At 33.2% G+C, this 20,861-nt stretch overlaps 2 protein-coding genes across 2 annotated transcripts in view; both read left to right on the plus strand.

Annotated features, from left to right (window-relative positions):
- The window catches only part of LOC148948563 (aminopeptidase N-like), a 61,684-nt gene extending 48,677 nt beyond the window's left edge, over nt 1-13,007 (plus strand). The window contains exons 3-6 of the mRNA XM_089094468.1: nt 5,510-5,668; nt 8,137-8,292; nt 10,381-10,456; nt 12,791-13,007. Coding sequence (XP_088950594.1) covers nt 5,510-5,668; nt 8,137-8,292; nt 10,381-10,456; nt 12,791-12,937 — 538 coding nt within the window. The 3' untranslated portion in view covers nt 12,938-13,007. The remainder of the gene's footprint in view (nt 1-5,509; nt 5,669-8,136; nt 8,293-10,380; nt 10,457-12,790) is intronic.
- Nucleotides 13,008-15,754: 2,747 nt separating this feature from the next.
- The window catches only part of LOC148948564 (aminopeptidase N-like), a 142,352-nt gene continuing 137,245 nt past the window's right edge, over nt 15,755-20,861 (plus strand). Inside the window, exon 1 of the mRNA XM_089094464.1 lies at nt 15,755-15,813. The gene's annotated coding sequence lies outside the window, so the exon portion shown is untranslated. The remainder of the gene's footprint in view (nt 15,814-20,861) is intronic.

Here is a 20,861-nt window from a genome sequence, read left to right on the forward strand (position 1 = left end):
TTTTTTTAGATCGGGAGCCTAGATTGGATGATGATCATTACATAATACATGATGGCTATTATGAAGTATGGCGATGGCTTAATCGTTACTATCGTATACTAAGAAAAAAACTAAGTGAAAGCGAGCTGGAGACGTTAACACCTGGAGGGAAGAACGAGGAAAAAAAATAGTCTTTTTTTGTGCACGAATATACTATAAATAAAGCTGATTTACTTGTTTGAATTAAATCCTATTCCTATAAGTTAAATTAGATGGAAAATCAAGAATTTCTGCGCAGTTTTAACTAGCTAAGGCTATATTTGTTGAAGATGGGGCCATTTTCTTTTATTTTGAAAATCATTTATTTTTTATAGAAAATTACAATAGCTTCACAGGAATCATCTCTTAGCATATTTTTAAACAATTTCTCTGATTATAATGTATATCTTCAGTCAGAAAAGCATAGTTTCGGTTCAAAAATGAACCATTTCCATAAAAATAGCTCTTAATAGAACTTTTTTAAGTGTGAACTCCTATTTTTCAGACGAAAATTTAACTAAACCCCCCGTGTAACTGTACCCCCCCCCCCCTTTAACTGAACTCTCGTGCAACTCAACCCCCCATGCGACCCATCTCCCTCAAAACACTTTTCAGTCATTTCTCGTTAAATTGACAATACTCTCCAAAACATCACTTGTGTATTATACAGTACATAATCACGACATCTCGTCCAATTCGCATGTATATCTTCAGTCAGAAAAGCATAGTTTTGGTTCAAAAATGAATCATTTCCAAAAAAATAGCTCTTAATAGAACTTTTTTTAAGTGTGAACTCCTATTTTTCAGACGAAAATTTAAACTATTCAGAACTGTTGAACAATCTATTTTGAAATCTGAATATATACAAAGAATAATTGCATAACAACGAAACAAGACGTGCTGGTTTGGGTTTATCACCAAAAAAAGACATTGAACTTTGAAATTGCGTAACTCCCTGGCAAACAAAGAGTGTAATGACCAGAAAAACCTGTTTGGTACGGGGGCGTCGTAGAATTCAAAAGAAGCAGTCTACTTATATGTTTATAGGCAATTAGTAGTTTAGTTTCATCGAGCATTGCTGCATACAAAACTTCAAATAGCGTATCTCAAAATTCGTCAGTTATCTGGGAATAAAACTTTGAACTTTGAAGCTTAATTTTTTCATAATGCCCTTTGCCTATATTTGTTTTGTCACCTTTAAAACAGTTGAAATGGACGACTTTGATATTGACTGTTTTTCTTTTTGCTCTTTTAGATTCCTAAAAAGCCTTCTTGTATTAAAAACTGATTTTTAATATCAATTTAAAAAAATGCATTTTAAAGTTTTTTTGGCTGCTTTTTTATTGTTTTTGGCTGCTCTTTTGGATATTATTCATTTTTTCTTTTAGGGATTCATTCCAAATTATAAACTCACAAATCACTAATATCAGTCAAATTATAAACTGCATCTTAAAAGAGTAAATTTATCGAATTGAAAAATACATGATGAACACTTCACATGAGAACACTTCAATTACAATGAAACAAAAAACACTTAATGATTTATTCGGTATGAAGAAAAATGAAGTGCCAGCTATTTTGTTAAGTAAAAATGAAAAGCTCATCCGTTTTAAATGTAATTAAATGAAACAATATTCAGACTGAAGTAGCTCCAAAAAGATGTTGAGATTTTCATCCTAGTTCGTCACTTTTAATCCAAACAAATTGTTAGGACACTTAGTATCAGTTATTGAGTTTAAGCTTTGATTTCCAAATGCTCACAAAAATTACCAAATTTAAGCAAGTCACAACAATAAGTCACCTGTGGTCAAAATACTCAAAGACTCCTCTTTGATCCCCATCCAGGCTCAAAGCTTCTGCTATGGTCATATCCATGGAAACCTCCAAATAGTTTCTTTTTAAAATAGCTTTCAAGTGTAGTTAGGGGTATTTAGCCTTTTTTGATTTTCTTCAAAGCTTTGAAGACAGTGTTATAATATTCTAAATGTTACATTTGTTATATTTCTGCATATTTTCGGTCATTATTTGTGGGGTGATCGAATTTTTTAAACCACTGTAGTTACGTAAGAATGTTGCAACATCTAGTACCCTGAGGTCATAAGACTGTCAAAGACTCCTCCTTGAACCTCCCAAATTGAAAGCTTTTATTATGACCTGGCCTTTTAATGTTACTTGGGCCCTGGACCAAGGGCGCCATTGTCACTCGAGCACAACGTTAGGTGGGGATGTCGATATCGCTTTCGTCACACCAATTCGTTTTAGTGTGAATCTGCCTGGTACTTATGAATGAATGTTTTCAAAGTAAACCCGTTTCATCAATAAGAATAAAAATGGGTTGGACACATATGTCTCTTTCCCTTTGGACGATAAAACTATGCAAGTGCTGTATCAAGTATGACTCACGAAAATCTTGTTAATTTTCGTCAACTTTTCAACTTTTTGGCATCCCTGCTTTCGATAAAAAAAAATAAGGTACTATCGCTTAAATATAATAACTCCCTATGCCCCCCTCCTGGATACCCTCTTGATAGAATACCGTCTCTGCTTTAAATAAAAAAAATTAACTTATTGGCACCCCTGCTTAAAAAAAATCGAGATATTATCATTTAAATATGATAGCTCACTACCCCCCTCCCTCTGGATACCACCTTGATAGGATGCCGCCTCTGCTTTAAATTATAAAAATTAACTTTTCGGCATCCCTGCTTTCAATAAAAAAAATTCGAGATATTATCATTTAAATGTAATACCTCCCAACCCCCCCCCCCTTCTGGATACCACCTTGATAGGATACCATCTCAGCTTTCATTAGAAAAATAATTTACTTAATAATTAACTATGTCACTATATGGTTCAAACAAACACTCAAAATAACGTTAAACAGCTTAGTGTTCCTTGAAAAAAAATTTAGGGTATGAGTAAAGGGGTACAAAGACAACAACAAAAATCGAAATTATTCAGATATATATTCGCCGTGGCATTCAATAAGATAAAAAGAATCTAATTAAAAGGGAGCACACACAAAATCCAAATTAGGCCAGTAGCCTATGAGAAATCGCAAAATACCCAAGACAATGAACAAGTCCCAATGGGTCTATCGAAATATTTTCGAAATATATCTGGGAATTTGATATCATTTTCTTCTGTCTCCATTAATAATGAAAAAAATAATTATCTCTTTGGCATCCCTGCTTTCAATAAAAAAAATGAGTTATTATCATTTAAAAAGGATAGCCCTCTATCCCACCTTATAGGCAATAATTTACAATTTATTTATGAATCATATTTTTGGGGTAACTTCCGTTTCAATCTTTAATTCCCCAACCTTGTACATAGCTTAGTCTATAGCTAAATTTTTTCTCAGTTGAAGGTTTTTTTTTTTGGGGGGGGGGGGTAAATAAGTTTCAAAAAGAAGATTGTATTTTCTATCAGGTGTTCAACAATTGGGTATTAAACATTAAGAAAATCTTATCTAAAAACAGTAAAAGGAAAAAAAATCTGCAAACTTACAATTCACCTGTAGAAACAATATGTCGGCTGTCAATTTAAAAATCCAACTGAAGGCTGGAGCTGTATAGTAGTGAATGCGTTCTATAATTCTATACAACTTGAAAATAAAATTCTTGACTGCGAATGATGTAAGAAATAGCGATTGAGAAACTGTATTCGAAATGATTTAGACTTATTTCATAAGGACGATACTTTTTTTGTCAACATATGAAGAACTGTGTTTATTGCAATATTTGCAATTGCACATTGCATCTGTATGGTTTTTATGCAAAGTAACAAAAGAGACGAAAATTAACGAAAAAGAGAGTAGTGAAGAATAATGGTGTGCAAAGTAATATTTGGCAGGGGCAGTCACTGGTGATACATCGCTATGGGTGACACCGTGATTGCGTGATTTTCGGGGATTCGGGGAACCAATTTTTTTTTTCGGGGTGACGCATAGATTTTTGGGGAAATACCTTAAAATTCGGGGATAGTGCAAGCCCTGCTTGAGTTCTAATCAGAAAAATCGAAATACTAAACCACAAAAAAAGGAAAAGCTCCAACTTTGCGGTTGACGCAATAAAAAATTGCCTCAAAATTAATTTTAAGTCGACCAAACGCAGCCGCCTCTGCCGGCGGTGGCGCGCCGGTGGCGTTACGACACTTCGGCGGTGGTCGACCGGGCCTCTGGTCGGCGTTGTTCGGCCGATCCGCCGGCGCGGCGCAAGGGGGCTAGACAGGACCATTCCTTCATCAAAATTGAAATATTCATTTGGTAAAAGAAATTCATTTTGTAACAACAACAAATTTTGGATGAAACTTACCAGCTAATTTAGATTAGCTTAATAATGATAAAACGTAATCTGGACAACTTGGCTATATTTAGCATTGCTTTAGGTCCTGTTCCCACCAAAGTGTCATCTTTTCCCCAAAATATTAAGATGTTCCGTTAAGATATCTTAGTAGACTTATGGTATTAAAACCGGAGCTATCATTGCAAAGAGACACTTTGCTAAGATTCCTGTTTAAACGGATTAAGGATATTGCAACCGTATGCCTGTTTTATTATATAATTTATGAAATTCAGTACAACGATACCATCTTGTCTTTGAATTTGGTCAACTTAGTAGATAGCAAGCTATGAGTGAATAATAAAATTGAATCTTCCAGAGACCCTCAGAAACTATAAAGTACTGCAGACTGTGTTTCTCCCTGCTTGAGCTCTTAGGTTATGTAATGTCTGAGAATGATAGCTTTATATTTTGCTTAAATGAAAGGGTGAAATAGAAGTTGGACCTTTATTTCCAAAATTAGGTATTAATAGGCTCTAAAATTAAAGCCTATTAATGCCTAAGAACGTAAAAGGCGAATAAAAACTCAATTAGAATGATGATGTATTCTGGGGCCAACTAATGAGAAAAATAAATACTTCACACCAGCTTGAATCTCATTAGCTTTAGAATCACAGAATCTTGTATGCATTACATCTACCACTGTATGTTCAGGTAATTAAATAATTTTTTTGACATCACCCCTTGTCAATAAACAGAAACTTTACATGCGAGGATTTTTGTTAAATTTCGTATGAATGACTCTTATACTGAAATCAATTTGAGGTGGTAATTGTGATACATTTTTATTGAACCCCAAAACTTTCACTGAAGGTATATTTCTGGTCAAGAGGATGTATCAAGAACAAGATATAAAAAGAAATCACCCGAAGTTTTCGCAAATTCTCTTAAACTGAATCTGACAACCCTATAAAAAAAAGTAGATAGAGAATATAAACTCTGAAACACATAATTTTGAAACAAGCTAGGTGAAATATACAAGACATCGTACGACCGTAATAGAATTGCAGTAACTGCCTCTAAGAAGTCATTTGCTGCATTTGTGAGACCTGAATTGTATTGTGATCTGTAAGAAAAGATATCTTGAATACGTATCAGTAAAATTTGTCATTTATAATACAGATTAAACAAAAAGTCTTTTATTCTAGTATATCTCCAAATCTGAAAAGTTCAATACTCTGTACTGCTGTTCAAAATGGTGACAGCGCAGACTTTAATAGTGCCGTTAGTATCATGAGGGAAACAGAAGAAAAACCTACAATAGCTTCAGCATTAGCGTGCACAGTTGACTCTGTTCTTCTAGAAAAGTAAGTGTGTCTGTATTATAAAACCGGTTCAAACTCCACATCTATTCAATAACGTAATTGATTGTTCCTAAGTCCCTTTCCTTTTCTTTTGTTATTCTTATTTCGGAATGTCCCATGTCATTTTTCACTTAGAGCAAGTACGATGTTCTTACTAGATGTATTATTGCGTGAACGATATTCTTTCTTAAAAGGCGGAGAGAACAATTTGGTGCTTTTGGTTCTTCTCTTATGGATACATATTTGAAGACAATCAGGGAGAGAAGTCTCCTTTCACTTGCCGAAAGAAGACCATAATGGACTTGTGAATGCTCTTTCGTAAAAGAACAAGAAAGAGAGAGAGAAAATGAGAGAGATAAAGCAATAGGGAAAGAGAGAAATATTTAGAGTGATCCTGGTTGCAGCGGTAGCTAGCAACCTAGTAAAAGACGATCACACCCAATATTAAGAAATATAAAAACCCATAAGTTCTAAAAACAGAGTCAGATCAAAACAAAAAATACACCATTAGAACCGCCTTGTTCGAAACCCCTATATAGGAAACTTTCTGTCTCTTGGCTTGAACAGGGAGGGAAATATATTGGCTTGAAATTCAAGAAAAGTGGCAGCTACTACAGCATTTTGCCTAATTTACAGAAAGAAAGAAAAAGGTATAGATTTAGAGACAGACAGAGCTATAGATAACTTGAGTTTTTCGGTAATGCAGAAACCATATTTTTAGTCGTAAAATCTGTTTTTCTGTGTACACACACAAAAACACATATATATATATATATATATATATCATCACTATATATATATATATATATATATATATATATATATATACTATATATATATATATATATATATATATATATATATATATATATATATATATATATATATATATATATATATATATATATATATATATATATATATATATATATATATATATATATATATATATATATATATATATATAAGTAATTTAGTTTTTAACGAATGGTATTGAATAAATGAGCCATTGCAGACGAAAATTCTCCGAACATTCTGTATAAGACAGGAAACAAGTAACAGCATTACTCCTATCCTCAGCAAGGGTTGTGCCATCTTTAAGAGAACATAGAGTTCATACCTTTTAGTATCTACCCCCGTTAAGCTTTGCGAAACGCATAAATGAAAAATAAAATTCAAAACTAAAAACCCACTGTTATTAGGGAAAAATTAGAAAATGATATATTAGACTACATGATAGACGAGTTGAATCTGTTTGATTCACGAGAAAAAAGCTCAAGGCTCTCAAGACTGAGTTTATTTAGGGTTCTCACAACAATTGGGTCTTTGGCACCCGGGCCGGTGCTCTTTAGGATCTAAAATCAGAGTAGCAGTTTAATAGATTTGTGAACCAAAAGTATCTAAAGCCGGGATAACAGCTTGCTAATCCTGTTGCCCTAGGAAATATAATAGATTGGGTCTCAGTTCTGACAGTTATTTTAATTGGGTTCTGAGGAGTATTGTGAAGTACTTTCTAGCGTTTTGTTTTTCAGTTACAACAACCACAAATACTTTGTAGCGCACACAAATGTTTCATTTTAATGGCTTTAAATTTTTGGCTTTTTTGGGGTGAACATCAGTTGGAGTTATTACGCAAACGACAATTTATTCCCTTCTTTCTTTGATATTAATGACTTACGTTTTCCTAAACAAAATGAATTTTGAAACTAATGATCCGGTACCCAATGGGCGTACTACCATGCTATCTGCTTTATTTTATTGTTTTTCTGGGCAGCGAAATCAGCAATCCGCAAACCTGGCTTTAAATGTCTTGGGTACCAAAATTAGCAAGTTGCTACCCTGACATTAGATCCGAAAGGAGCCGACCCAGGTAACAAAGCACCAACTTTAATTTTACCCTTTACTGTGCATTCTAAACTAAATTTAAAGCGATTCTATGCTACCTATTTACCTATGTTACCTATTAGTAGAATAAACCACATATCATAGAGTTAGAGTTTTGAATGTTTTTAATAATGACCATCAGCAATTTATAATGACGCCTCAAGCAATTGAATTTATATTCAATTAAGTTGACAATTGACTAGTTTAAAACAGGTTCCAATTTGGATTTGTTTTTGTCTCTATTTTGACTATTTATGTAAGGCTTTTCAGCTCAAACATAGCTTCAAATCTAAGAAAGAGAACTTCTAAAATCCATGACTGCGATTAGAAACCTAAGATCGCAACAATTCAAACGGGTCACATCTTTGTTTTTGAATAGTGTTTAAGACTCTTCTCTTAAATGAGATTTCTGTCTAAAATTAATTCGACCAAAGTCCACAGACTGAAATACGGCATTCCTTTCGCTGTTTGTAATTTTGTTCCATCTTAAATATTCTTGATTGAATCATCCTGGTCAAGTTTGCCATTTTCCAATAAAATGAAGTAACTTGCAATCAGAAGTTCAAACCCACTAAGTCATTCTATAGTCTTCTAGGCTGGACAATTACAGATGTTGATTCGCCTATTCCAAAAGGTAGTGGCTCTACTACCGATGCCATCTACCGCAATTTGGCTAATAATCCTGTTGGTCGAATACAGGCTTTCAATTTTATCACTGATCACTGGCTGGATGTTTCTAACTTGTAAGTTTTTTCTGTCTTTGCCAGGGGGAAGACTACTTTCAAAACAGTTGGATTTAAGGATTAACAACAATCCATTGCAGAAAGTTTATTGTCGATGCTGTGCTTGCAGTTTGTTTAGTTCGTTCTTTTTTTTCTTTTTTTCTTAATAAAATACAAAAGCTCTGATATATTGCTAATGAACATGACTGGTCATTCAGAAATACATTTATGACTGATCAATCAAAGAAAAGATTTACATTTCGAAGTTAGCAATGACAAAGCTAAAAACAACAGATTTTCCTATATGTGATATTTCCTATATGATACAAAAACATATTATTAGAAAATGGACTTGGGAATAAATTAGACGCTTAATATAGGTTTTTCAAACATTTTCTTGCCATTTCAGTTTTCTGCTTATCAAAAAAATTCGTGGTAACGAACTGTATAGTAAGAGCGACTCGTCTCAATAGTAACCGAAGCTCTAAAATATGGAATTTTAATATCAATAGATGCATCAAAAGAATTGGATTTTTATGCTGATTTTGAATATATAAGTTTCATTAAGTTTACTTATATCCATCAAAAGCTACGAGCCTGAGAAAATATGCCCTATTTAAAAAAAAAGCAAAAAATACCCCCTAAAACTCATAGATTCTTAATGAAAATCACGCCATCAGATTCAGCGTGTCAGAGAACCTTACTGTAGAGGTTTCAAGCTCCTATCTGGGAAAATGTGGAATTTTCTATTTTTTGCCAGAAGAAAGATCGCGGATGCGTGTTTATTTGCCCTTTTTTTCTTTTTCCTAGAGGTGATCTTATCAAACCAGAGATCCTAGAATTTTGCGAGAGGGCTTATTTGAAAAGAAATTAAAAGTCCTAGTGCCTTTTTTAACAAAACAAAAAAACAAAAAATAAAAATAGAATCACTTTTTATAAAAAAAACTGCATCTTAGATGTCTTTTCATATTTTCAAAGATATTTGATTCTTTAAGCAATCATAACCATATTTGAAGTAATAAGTGACGTGACGTAAGATCTAACACCGATTGTGCACTAATAACCATATATGACGTAATGAGTGACGTGACGTAAAACTTGAAAAAATCAATTTTTATTTTATTTTGGTTTTAGTTGTAATATAAGGGTGATCCAAAAATCAATGAAAATACAGATCCTCTACAGACCAAAGGAGAAAATATATAAATACGGGTTTTAAGGGGCACAAATCCCGTCTTCACAAAACAAAGGGGGTAAATTCTAAATTTTGAAAAGCCTACATGGGAAACCCTATATGGGTAAAAAAAGATGATTTCATCTATAAGTGCTGTGAAACAATGCCTTTGGTTTTATTTCATCGTCTTTGATTAAACCTTGTAGTTTTCAAAACCTCATGATTTTAAAGTGCTATGCTCCGAGAGGAAGACAATATTGATGGCCAGCTTCTTAAAGACGGTCTAGAAATTCACAGTTTGTACTTAAAACTACCTTTATTCTCTATTTCCTGACATCCAGTCACTGTTGTTACTATTAAAAAACAACCTGTATAGAAGCAAACCCAGCGCTAGTTTTCCCAAAAACCTAAAATCTAACCCAATCAATGCTAATATGTCTAATAATTAATAATAGAAGCTTTACGAAGCAGAAGCTTTTTCCAAGAAAATTAAAATCCCACGTTAAAAGTTAAGACGAGCAGAAACACAGTCCTATAATATTTCAAACTTCAAGTGACCAGAAATTACTTTCAAAGAAAAAATTAAATCCAAAATGAACAGAAAATAGGTTGAATAGTCTTATCGAACATAAAGATACCCGATACTCCTAAGACAAGTAAAAATTAAAATGAATACAGAATTCAAACTTAGGACAAACATAAACTTTTACAAAGAGTAGCTTGGCTAGTGCCTCCTCCCCTTAACAGTAAACCCTCTAAGGCCTATTGCGTTATTTGCCTTTAAAGAAAAAAAAAACGTCTCCAGAAATTTTCTGTTCAAATGGATTACATAAATCCATTAATTTAATGCAAAATGCACTTACCTGTTGAGAAGATTTCTGCATTTGATATCAATAAACATAATAAATCAATTACATCTACTGTTTAATTTGTAGCTACTCAGCATCAGTTGGAGCTAGATGGATCGGATTTGTTAGTATGTACTTCAGCAAAGATAGTGAAGTAGCATTGGTAAGTACTTAGTATTTTTTCCCAGATTTAATGAAAAAAACAATAGTAAAATCATTACATGACAATTAAAGTCCCAAATCATTTAAAAACATCATTATAAATTTAAAACCTTGAATGATTGAGTGGAAAAGGATCCACAACACATGAAACACGTTTTTTTCTTAAACAAATAACTGGGAAAAATATGATCCACAACCTGCAAGAACTTAAATTTTAGAGAATTACAGAGGAACAAAACCCTGCCTTCGTTTTCTTATTAAATAAGATGTACCGTAAATGGACCTTTTAAAGGCCAATATAATTCACTTCACAGGTAACTCTCTTGTTAGTTTTGTTTATTTATTTACTTGTTTATGACCGACACATAAAAGTATACAGGTGGAGTAACAATAATCCAAAAAGAAAAATACAAGTGAAAAAACACACTCAACAAATAAATCTGATAAGACGTTGTTGAGGGGAGATGCATATAAGTCATGTCCAAAAATCTATGCCTGTATTTCCAGTTTCTCAAAACAACATCACAAACACCAGACTCACTAACAAGAAACCTCTCTTTGTCCATGGTGGAAGATAAGAGGAAATTTACAAAACTTAATGTTATCTGAATTCTATTCAAGGCTTCAGTCTTAAGAGTTTGGGAAAGGGAGCCACGATGACTCGTTTGGGTGAATAGAGCTAACTATTATAGAGGAAAAAATAGAGGCTTCAGAAGATATATTACAGACCAAATAAAGAAATTTTAGGTATTATACTTATTTTTTTTCAAGCCCAATTCATAAGTATAAGTGCGCGGAAATGCAAGCCCGGTTGTCACTACAGGTTTTAACAAAAACCATTGCTCCATTCTATAGCTCTGATCCCCTAAATCTCCCCAATATGCACTTTGACGTGTTCCAGTGTGATCCTATACAACGATGAAGTGTCTTAATATTGAAGGGGTATGTAGTGTCAAGTGCCCCAAAAAATCCAGTTTTCCCAAAGTCCAGCACCGTCTAAGGAACGACTCTGCTGGTTACCAATAATAAAAAATAACAATAAAGATACATTAAGTCCCAAAATAAGTTATGATGAAATAATATGACTTTACAATGATTGGGAACAAACCACATTTTTTTTCGAAATTTAAAGATTTCCGTGCCGTTCTTTTGCAACTACAATTTTTCTATGGAAAGGTTGTCTACGAGCTTGCTTCTGTAGTAAGTTGTTTAACAGTATAGGTGGTTAATGGTAAGCTTCCCTGCTGTTTTAAAACAGATAAATAAATAAAAAACAATATCGAAACATTTTTATCAAAAACAGTTCAAAAGATGACGAAAAACGTCGCTAATGAATATGACCTATGTAAGCTATTCACACAATTCATACAGAGGGTAAATTTTCTTTTAAAATCTTATATTGAAAATATCTGACAAAGGATCATTTTCTTCAATAACAGGCGTACCTGCCTACAATAGAGTAAGGGAGTTTTCTCCACGAGTCTGTTTCAACATATAAACAACATTTCTAATTTAAATTTTGGGGAACTATTCCAACCGAGGTAAAAAGTTTGCACCGTCAAAGTCAATCACTAGTGCAATTTTCAGAGTGAGTGCGAGAATTGGCTGAGCGTGCTCGAGTAGTAGCCAGCCTTAAAGTGAATGTGGCTAAGAAACGGGTACAACTTTGCACTGCTTGGTTGGAATCGGGTAATAATGTGCAGCGTTGAGTTGCTAGTAAAAGTAGTATATATGAGAATGGTGAGCCAATTCTCATCCCAAAAAAACTCACACGACAAAACCTGTAGAGTCTCACAAAATTAGATAAAACTTGACTTTTTTAAATTAGGGACTACCACAAAATCACAATTTTGTTGTAAGCCTTTAAACAATAACAATATTATAACAATAACCATAACAATAATTAAAAAATAAATTATAACCTTCAATTAGCGATTCTTCCTCTCCACAAAATTTTATTTCATAAGTTATAATCAAATAGAGACACTAGTTCAATTATCGTAGAATATAAACAAGATGCTGTACATTGTATGTATTCCCCCTTTATGTATGTATTCCCCTTCTTTTACAGGCCTAGGAGCCTTTGGGAGATTAAAAGAACGTATTCATTGTGTAATAAATTAGTTACGAATAAATCTTATCTTATCAAAAGAGAACTGATTACCTTTGTCTTTTAATGCTTATGACGAATGAATTAATGTTTTCTTTCCGAATTTTTTGATTGTTCTTGTTTTATTTACCTAGTTTATAGGTACCGAAACCTAACATATATTCCAAAACGATAATTTATTGTCAGTATTTTTTTCCCTTTTTATATTGAGGCATGTTTTTTCAGTTGAAAGAATTCCGGGATTCTCAGCAGCACGAGGCCAATGTAATTTCTCAGTTGAACCAGGCAGTTGAAAGAGCAGAAGCCAATATCCAATGGTCAAAAATGTATTATCCAGACCTTGCCAACTGGTTGGCTGATTTGAAGTTGTAAAGTTACTGTATAAAATTTATATTTTGTCACTTATTACATATTTTCTATTAAAACAACCTATGCCTTGGAAGCAATCAGTTCGTAGTAACGAAGTGTAATTAAGGAGCGATCTGGGCTAATAGTAAAGGAAAATCTAGCAAAAGCATTTAGCCCATCACAGAACGTCGGTTGTAGACGTTTCAAGCTCTCATCCACAAAAATGTGAATATAAAATAGAAAAAAAAATATCAAAATAGCACACAATGTCACATTCACGTACACAATTAAAAGTTATGGTATTTTGTATTATGTTTCTGGATGGTATGGGAACTACATGTAAATATTTATAAAAGAAATGTAAATATTCGTGTATTTGATGATAGACAATAAGAACCACATTTTATCAAAAATATTCATTGTAACACTCAGTTTCAAAAACTATGACGCACACATTTCTGGGTTAAATCATTTTCATGTAAATAAAGTTTTTAAAGTGCTGTTAGGGTATACATATATTCAGGGGGATGACAGCGCTCGTTTTATTGCAAACAATCTTTGTCTGTGTAGTGTATATCCTTGTAAAAAGGACTCATCAGTGCTTCCAACGCAAAATAATTATAAATATCTCGTTTTTATATTAAATTAAAATTAATCATATAATTAAAACCTATAAAATTAATTAGTTTTTGGGGCCCCTAAGCAGGGGCCCAAGCCTTAAGGAACCCCTGTACTTAATAAATGCCCATGGCATCAGGGGTGTCAATCGTTGGAGAGGGGTCGGATGGATATTTGCCCTCCTTCAGATTTCAACAAGTGCCTTTGGGGAGGGGATTCTTTTGAGTTTTTTTCCCTTTTGCGTTTTCATGAGAAAAAATAGAGTATGAGAAACACTACCTTGATCTCGAAAAACAAATTCCACATCTCGTGCCCTATATTTTCGTGAATTGACACTAGAAACTTCTATTTTCAAAACTAGACTCTTGAAACCAGGGCCGCTCCTAGGGTAGGTGATATCCAGGTCAGAATAATTACAATGCCTGTCCCCTTTTCAACTCAAACATAAAAAAAAAACAGAAGCCCTAGCCACCCCCTCCCAAGCCACAACACCCGGGGTAGCTTGCCCTGGTCGTCTCCTACCTCTTTGAATGCCTTTGCTTGGAGCCTTGGATCCAATCAATTATAGCATCAAAAATCAAAAGCTCGAGCGAAAATTAACAGTGCAAAAAGCAGAAGCTATTGCTAAGACATGAAAAATGTCTAAAAAAGGTTTGATACTATTTGTTGATAAAACTTCATTTTTGGACTAATTGAGTGACCTAGCGCCAAAAAAAAAATGCATGACGGTCTTCAGAATATTTATCTCGCCGTAACCTGTCAGAATACTAACAGATTTCCTGTGTGAGCTCTAAGATAATTTAGTTAACTTTTATTTTCCTTTTAGCAGTGGATTTAAAAGTGAAAACAGGGTGAATAAATAGGCAAGTAAAATGAATAATGTATTAATTTTTCAGAATTCCGCTTCTTAGAGTTTTGGTCACTTTTGAAGAAGGACACTATTCTAAAAATATAAAATTTACTTAAGTAAAATTTTTTCAAGGTTTCATTTAATTTTTTGTCCGTTTTTTTCTTAGAGTTTCACCAGTTGATAATTCATAAATGGTGTAATTATTGTGCAATATAGTAATTAATATTGTTCAGAACATTACTTGACAAACTATGAATTGTCATGAAAAGGTGATTTAGCATTCATTATATGCGAATATATTAAAAAAAACAAGTTTTTTTCTTGCATGTCGATATAAAGAATTCCCTGAAATAGTGAATGTTTCACCAATTATGCAATCAAGATGATAACGACTCATGAGTGTATGGGGTTATATTTTCCCATTTAGCAGATACCTTGACAGTATTACCTTCAACATTTTTTTCAAGGTTTCAGTTAATATTTTGTCCGTTTTTTTACGTGATATTGTATTACTTTCATATTATATATATATATATATATATATATATATATATATATATATATATATATATATATATATATATATATATATATATATATATATATATATATATATATATATATATATATATATATATACATCAAATCAATGGTAGCAGGGTATTTGAGCGGCTCTCCTGAAAGCAACACGCTAATAAATAAAATAGTATAATTCGATTACTTATTTTATGATCCTTCCAAATATCATATTCACGTTTATGACAGTGCATTCCCCCTTCTCCTGATGTTCCCAGATGCAGACCAACTGATTAAAATTATTTTGCAATCACATAGGTTTAGCGCTTTTTAAGGGTCAAGAATAAAGCTAGGAATCCGTTACATAGGAAAGAGAAATCAAAATCAAGGGAGAAACATATTATTTAGAGCTATACCTGGGACCGTCAGAGAGGGGGTTAAACTGTCAGAAAATCAAATATGATATCTGGAAAAAGCATAAAATAAAGAATCTAATGGTAGCCTACTACTTTTTCTTAATTAATATATATGCTAAATTCACGCAAAATGTAGAGCGGGGGCAAAATGTGTTTTCCAAAATCTATGGGGTCAATTTTTTTTTTTTTTCAATAAAAATCCCAGGCCCCATGCGGTTTTAATCTTTGATCCTCTTTTGCTGGCACTCCATACTGGTCATTACGCAAATCTGTTAATTTTCAGACGCAGCAAATATAATAAGTTTGGTTTATTGACATGCTTTTCATACAGTGCAAATAAAGCGTTGTCATACTTTTAATACCGGCGAATTAGCTTGAGATAAGGCTGTACTAATTGTAAACAGCGAGTTTTTAACGATTAGATAAAATGGGAAGAGATTATTTAAACTAAAATTACTTTTCCGTGCAGTCTTCAATTGTTTGTGACAACATCCCTTCTGGTAATTTTTCATACTTTATTTTATATTTTGATTCTATGACATATTTGAAGCCATGTTTTTAAAGTTGTCGGCGTTTTCATTTCTTCATATCTATTTGAAGTATAGCCTTGACACATTTCCAAAAAATAGGTTATGATCTAGGTGATCATGTCAAATTAACAGGCAGTTATGGAGGTACAAATGCAGAAAAGAACCATGGGGAGCCATATCGAGAACAGCGGTGCCAACGGTTTGAGATAATTTCTACCAGTGTTTTGATTGAATTTGTACATAGGAAATTAATTTGTGCTATCTGAACACTTGGTTACAAAATTTGCTGCTCGCGTCGCTTTACGGCGATCACCGGCAGTTGCGTTGGATCAATTTTTCTTAGAGCTGGGAAAAAAATCCTGTGACAAATGTAGGAAAAATAAACAGAAGGCTGTAGCGAAATAGCTTTTTTATGCAATAAATCAGAATTTCGGTGGAAACTACTTACTCTCTTCTTATGTGGGTTTGTCAAGGAAAATAAACTGGCTCATTAATCGTTAATCGGGCATATGCAAAGGAAATTTCAGGCTTATGGCACCAAAAAATGTTGAGATTTCTGCCAGGTCCGACATCTAATTCTTTCATATAACTGCCATTTTATGTTATCTCTCTCTCTCCTAAATACATACCCCCCCCCATGCTAAAATATTCCACACGTACCTTGGGGTAATTCTTGAATATTTTTTATTAATATCAAAACATGTCCAAAAATACGTAAAAAAATCAATGCAGTGGTTGATTGAAATCAATTCTTGGTACTCCTGTATTAAACGCATTCTTTTATATACTGCAATGTAAACCAGTCATGAAAAAACTGGTTTTGACGGGTAAATTGCGTATACGATATTGAAACTGTTGTTTTTTTGCGGTTTAGGGGGGGGGGTACCTAGGTTAGGTTACGTAATAATCTATACTATGCTTTACCCCCCCCCCCCCCCCACCCCTAATGTGCAAATGTATAGCCCAAATTTGTTTCTAAACTATTATATATTCATCCTATTTATTTTTTTCATTAGCATTAACCAAACTAGCAATATATAAAAGAGCGCTTTTGATACAGGAGCACCCAATTCTATTTACTAAGTCATGGGCACCAATAGCAGAGGGGGTTGAATTGCCCTTTAAAATTTGAATAATAGATTGAAGAACATTACTGATGGACAAGTTATTGATCTCAAATTTATATTATAAAAAAAAAATTCAGTCAATTTTTGGGCTCAGAAGATCCTAAACAGGAACTATTGATTAGGTCCATGTAAGGCTTTAAATTTTTTTCGATGGGAGGGGGGAGAGTGACAAAGATAAATGTCATGAAATCAGGGGGTGTCAATTAGGTGGAGGGGCCAGATTTGCTTTAGCCTACCCCCAGATTTTGGTAAATACCTTTTTGAGGGGATATTTTCATTGAAAAATGTCATTTCTTTTGTATTTTCATAGGAATAATGAAACAAACTGTCCACCTAGATTTAGAAAAATAAATTTTGCCCTTCTCGCTTAGGGCCGGATAATGGGCAATTGGAACAATTGGGCCCCGCGTTTGAAAGGGCCCTACACTGCTATCAAAATGAACATTGATTTTCGAAATTCTGAAATGTTCTTATCAATTCCGGTAGGCGTTGCTGCTGGAGAGAGATCATTTTCCAGGCTAAAACCCATAAAAAAATACCTGATATCAACAATGCATCAGGATGGACTAAATAGTTTAAAAATTATTTTGATTGAAAGTGAAGACGGAAGGTAAACAGTTTTTAGAACCGTTTTAGAAGAATTTGCAGAACAAAAAACTTAGAAATATGTAAATTCATGTGCCCGTATTCGGTGCTGTAAATTGCAAAAGGAATTTTCCGTAGTTTCACAACATCTAGGGGACATAAACGTAAATGAATGTAAGCACAAAATGATTTAAAAAAAAGAACAGAAGAGGACAAAACGTAAGCTCAAATTTTACAGACTAGACCATCAAATGAAACAAGATCAAGAACAACCAGAGAAATGTAAATGTAAGAGTTATAATGAACAACCTAGACCATGAAAATTGATCAGACCAATCCAAGCAGCCGTGGCAAAAGACACTGAAAAAAATATCTGAAGCAACGATAAACGAAAACAAAGCTAAAAAAAATATATACTTAGAATATTAGCCGAACAGACAATTAGAACAAGCCAAAAACAAAACTGAAGATCATACAAATATGCAGTTAAAAGATGATTGACAGCAAGAATCAACATATATATGTATATATATATATATATATATATATATATATATATATATATATATATATATATATATATATATATATATATATATATATATATATATATATATATTATATATATATATATATATATATATATATATATATATATATATATATATATATATATATATATATATATATATATATATATATATATATATATATATATATATATATATATATATATATATATATATGCCGTATTTGAATTTTACTTAAAAATTTTAAACAATGGAGGGGGACCCGCAAAAATTCAAATCATACCCCGCACCTAGTCGATCCGACCCTGCTCTGGATGACATAATCAACACTAAAAGCTTATAACCTTGGATCAGCTCACTTATAGGATTGGGAAGTAAAATATCAAGTGTAGATTAGCAATGCATGAAGCGGAAGCTATTGCTCGAAGATGAAAAATGTCTAAGAGAGGCCTCATACTCTTTAATGATAAAGTCTTACTTTGTACTAGTTGCATGACCTACCACGGAAGAAAAACATGTTACAATTTTTACAAGACTTGACCTATTTATCCTCACCATAACCTGTCAGGATGCTAACAGTTTGTCTCTGGAAGTTTTGAGAAAATGTATTGAGGTTGGATTTTAGTAGTGGAGATAACATAAAAGGTACAACAAGGTTGATAAACAGGCAAGACATATAACTAACTTCATTTCAACGTTAAGTTTTTCAAACTTCCGCTTCTTAGAGTTTTCGTTACTTTCGAAGAAGGCCACTCTTTGTTTACCTGTTGATTACAATTAATGGTGAGATTTTTTGTGCAAAATAGTAATTGACATAATTCAGAATATTACTTGACAAACTCTGAGTTGTCATGGGAAGGTGATATAGCACTCTTAGCCGTGAAAAGCATTAACAAATCAGGTTTTTTCTTCTTGCTTGTCACCACAAGGGATTCCCTTAAATAATGAATGTTCCTTCAAATTATCTCAAGAAGACGATCATGACTCTTGAGTTACTGAAGTTGATCTCCTATGTCAGCGTGTATCTTGACAGCATCACCTTGAACATTTGTGTTTAAGATTTCACAAAGTTCTTATGTCCTTTTTTGTGATGAATATTGTACTATTTTAAAATTATGTTTATCAAATCAAACAGTAGCATCAATGATAGCTGGGTGTTTGAGCGGTTCTCCAGAAGGCAAAATGTTGATAAAATGAAATATTACCATTCGAATACTTATTTCAAACTCTTTCCAAATATCAGATCATTCTTTCTGACAGGGCATCCCCCCTCTTATGTTCCCACATATATCCCGGGAATTTAGGGTGGGAGCAAAATGTATTTTCCAGATCTGTGGGGGGCAATTATATTTTTTTTTCTTTATTTTGTATTCTTCACTACAATGAAAATACCAAAAACTGCATTTCTCAATGAAGACCGTCAAAATAGTATTATTTCAAACTTCGGGGGTGTTTTTTTTTTTAAATTATCATAGAACGATAAAAACAAGCGCTTTATTAAAAATGAGCTTGCTTGATTTTTTTTGGTAATATTTGCTGCTCCTTACAAAATATCTTGTTTTTCAGGGATTGCCTTTGTGATTCCTTAGGACACTAGTTTTTTTTTAGAATTCGATATATATTGGAACGGGAAAAGCAGCCTTATTAAACCTTGCAACTGTTTTAAGAAATTGCTCAAAGAATTCAATTCAATTTATTCAAATAATAATGAAACATAACAACAATAATAATAAGGATCCTGGAAGCGAATATGTTGAGGACCATAACAACAAAAAATTGAAAATGAAGAAGAGAGAAAAAAAGAAAAAACAAAAGAGAAAACACGGGTAAATTAAAGCAAATTGATTAAAAATTTAGAGAACTATAATATCAAAGTTTAGTAACATTGTTATACAGCATGCGAAAACTTGTGGATAGCTCGATACTGGAGGGTATTATATTCCATTTAAGTATAGATTTATAAATGGGGGATCGCTGGGCAGAACTAGAGACACACTTGGGGACAATGAAAGAACGGTTGGATGAACGGAGACAGAGGCCTTCAGAATTATTCCAATTAAAATAAGATAATAATTGGGGAGGAAGATTTTTATGGTAAGCGGGGTATGCAAGGGATAGATTTAATTTTTTATATGATTTGTTCAAAAGGGATAATACCAAAATCAGATTACAAGTCCTGGATGGGATATAGTCGGGGGAGCCGAAAAACTGCTTTGATGGCACGGTTTTGGGCAGATTTTAATTTATTGGTAACTGAAGCATAAGTGTTGCCCCTTACAGATCCGCAGTTTGAGTTATATGGGTAAATAAAAGAGTAATAAAGGGTGACAAGGATATCAGGAGGAAGAAAATTATCCACAGGATTAATCATACTAACCTATTACAAGATAATGACTCTGATATAGGAAACGTGTGTTGCAAATGAAAGGAAGGAGTCTATGTGGACACCAAGAAACTTGGCAACTTCGACCTGTAGGAGGAGATAGGTGGAATATTTTAGGCCAAGGGCTTGCTGAGCTTCATTTTCTTTGAAAGGGGTTCAAAATAGTACAACATGACTTTTCTTGCTGTTAATGGTCATGCAGTTAAAGAGACACTAGTCCTGTAATCCATTCGAAAGGATTTGGGTAGAGGTGACGACTGATGGTAAATTAGGGCCGGTGATGAAAAAGTTGCTAGCATCAGTGAAAAGTACTGGGTGCACTGATGGACCCAAGTCCGTAACCAAGTCATTAACATAAAGGAGAAAAAGTATTGGATCAAGAACAGAGCCTTG

This window comes from Artemia sp. Qi Xiang Cuo, chromosome 9 (genome assembly GCF_049724085.1).
Source record: "Artemia sp. Qi Xiang Cuo chromosome 9, ASM4972408v1, whole genome shotgun sequence".
Lineage (NCBI taxonomy): Eukaryota > Metazoa > Arthropoda > Branchiopoda > Anostraca > Artemiidae > Artemia > Artemia sp. Qi Xiang Cuo.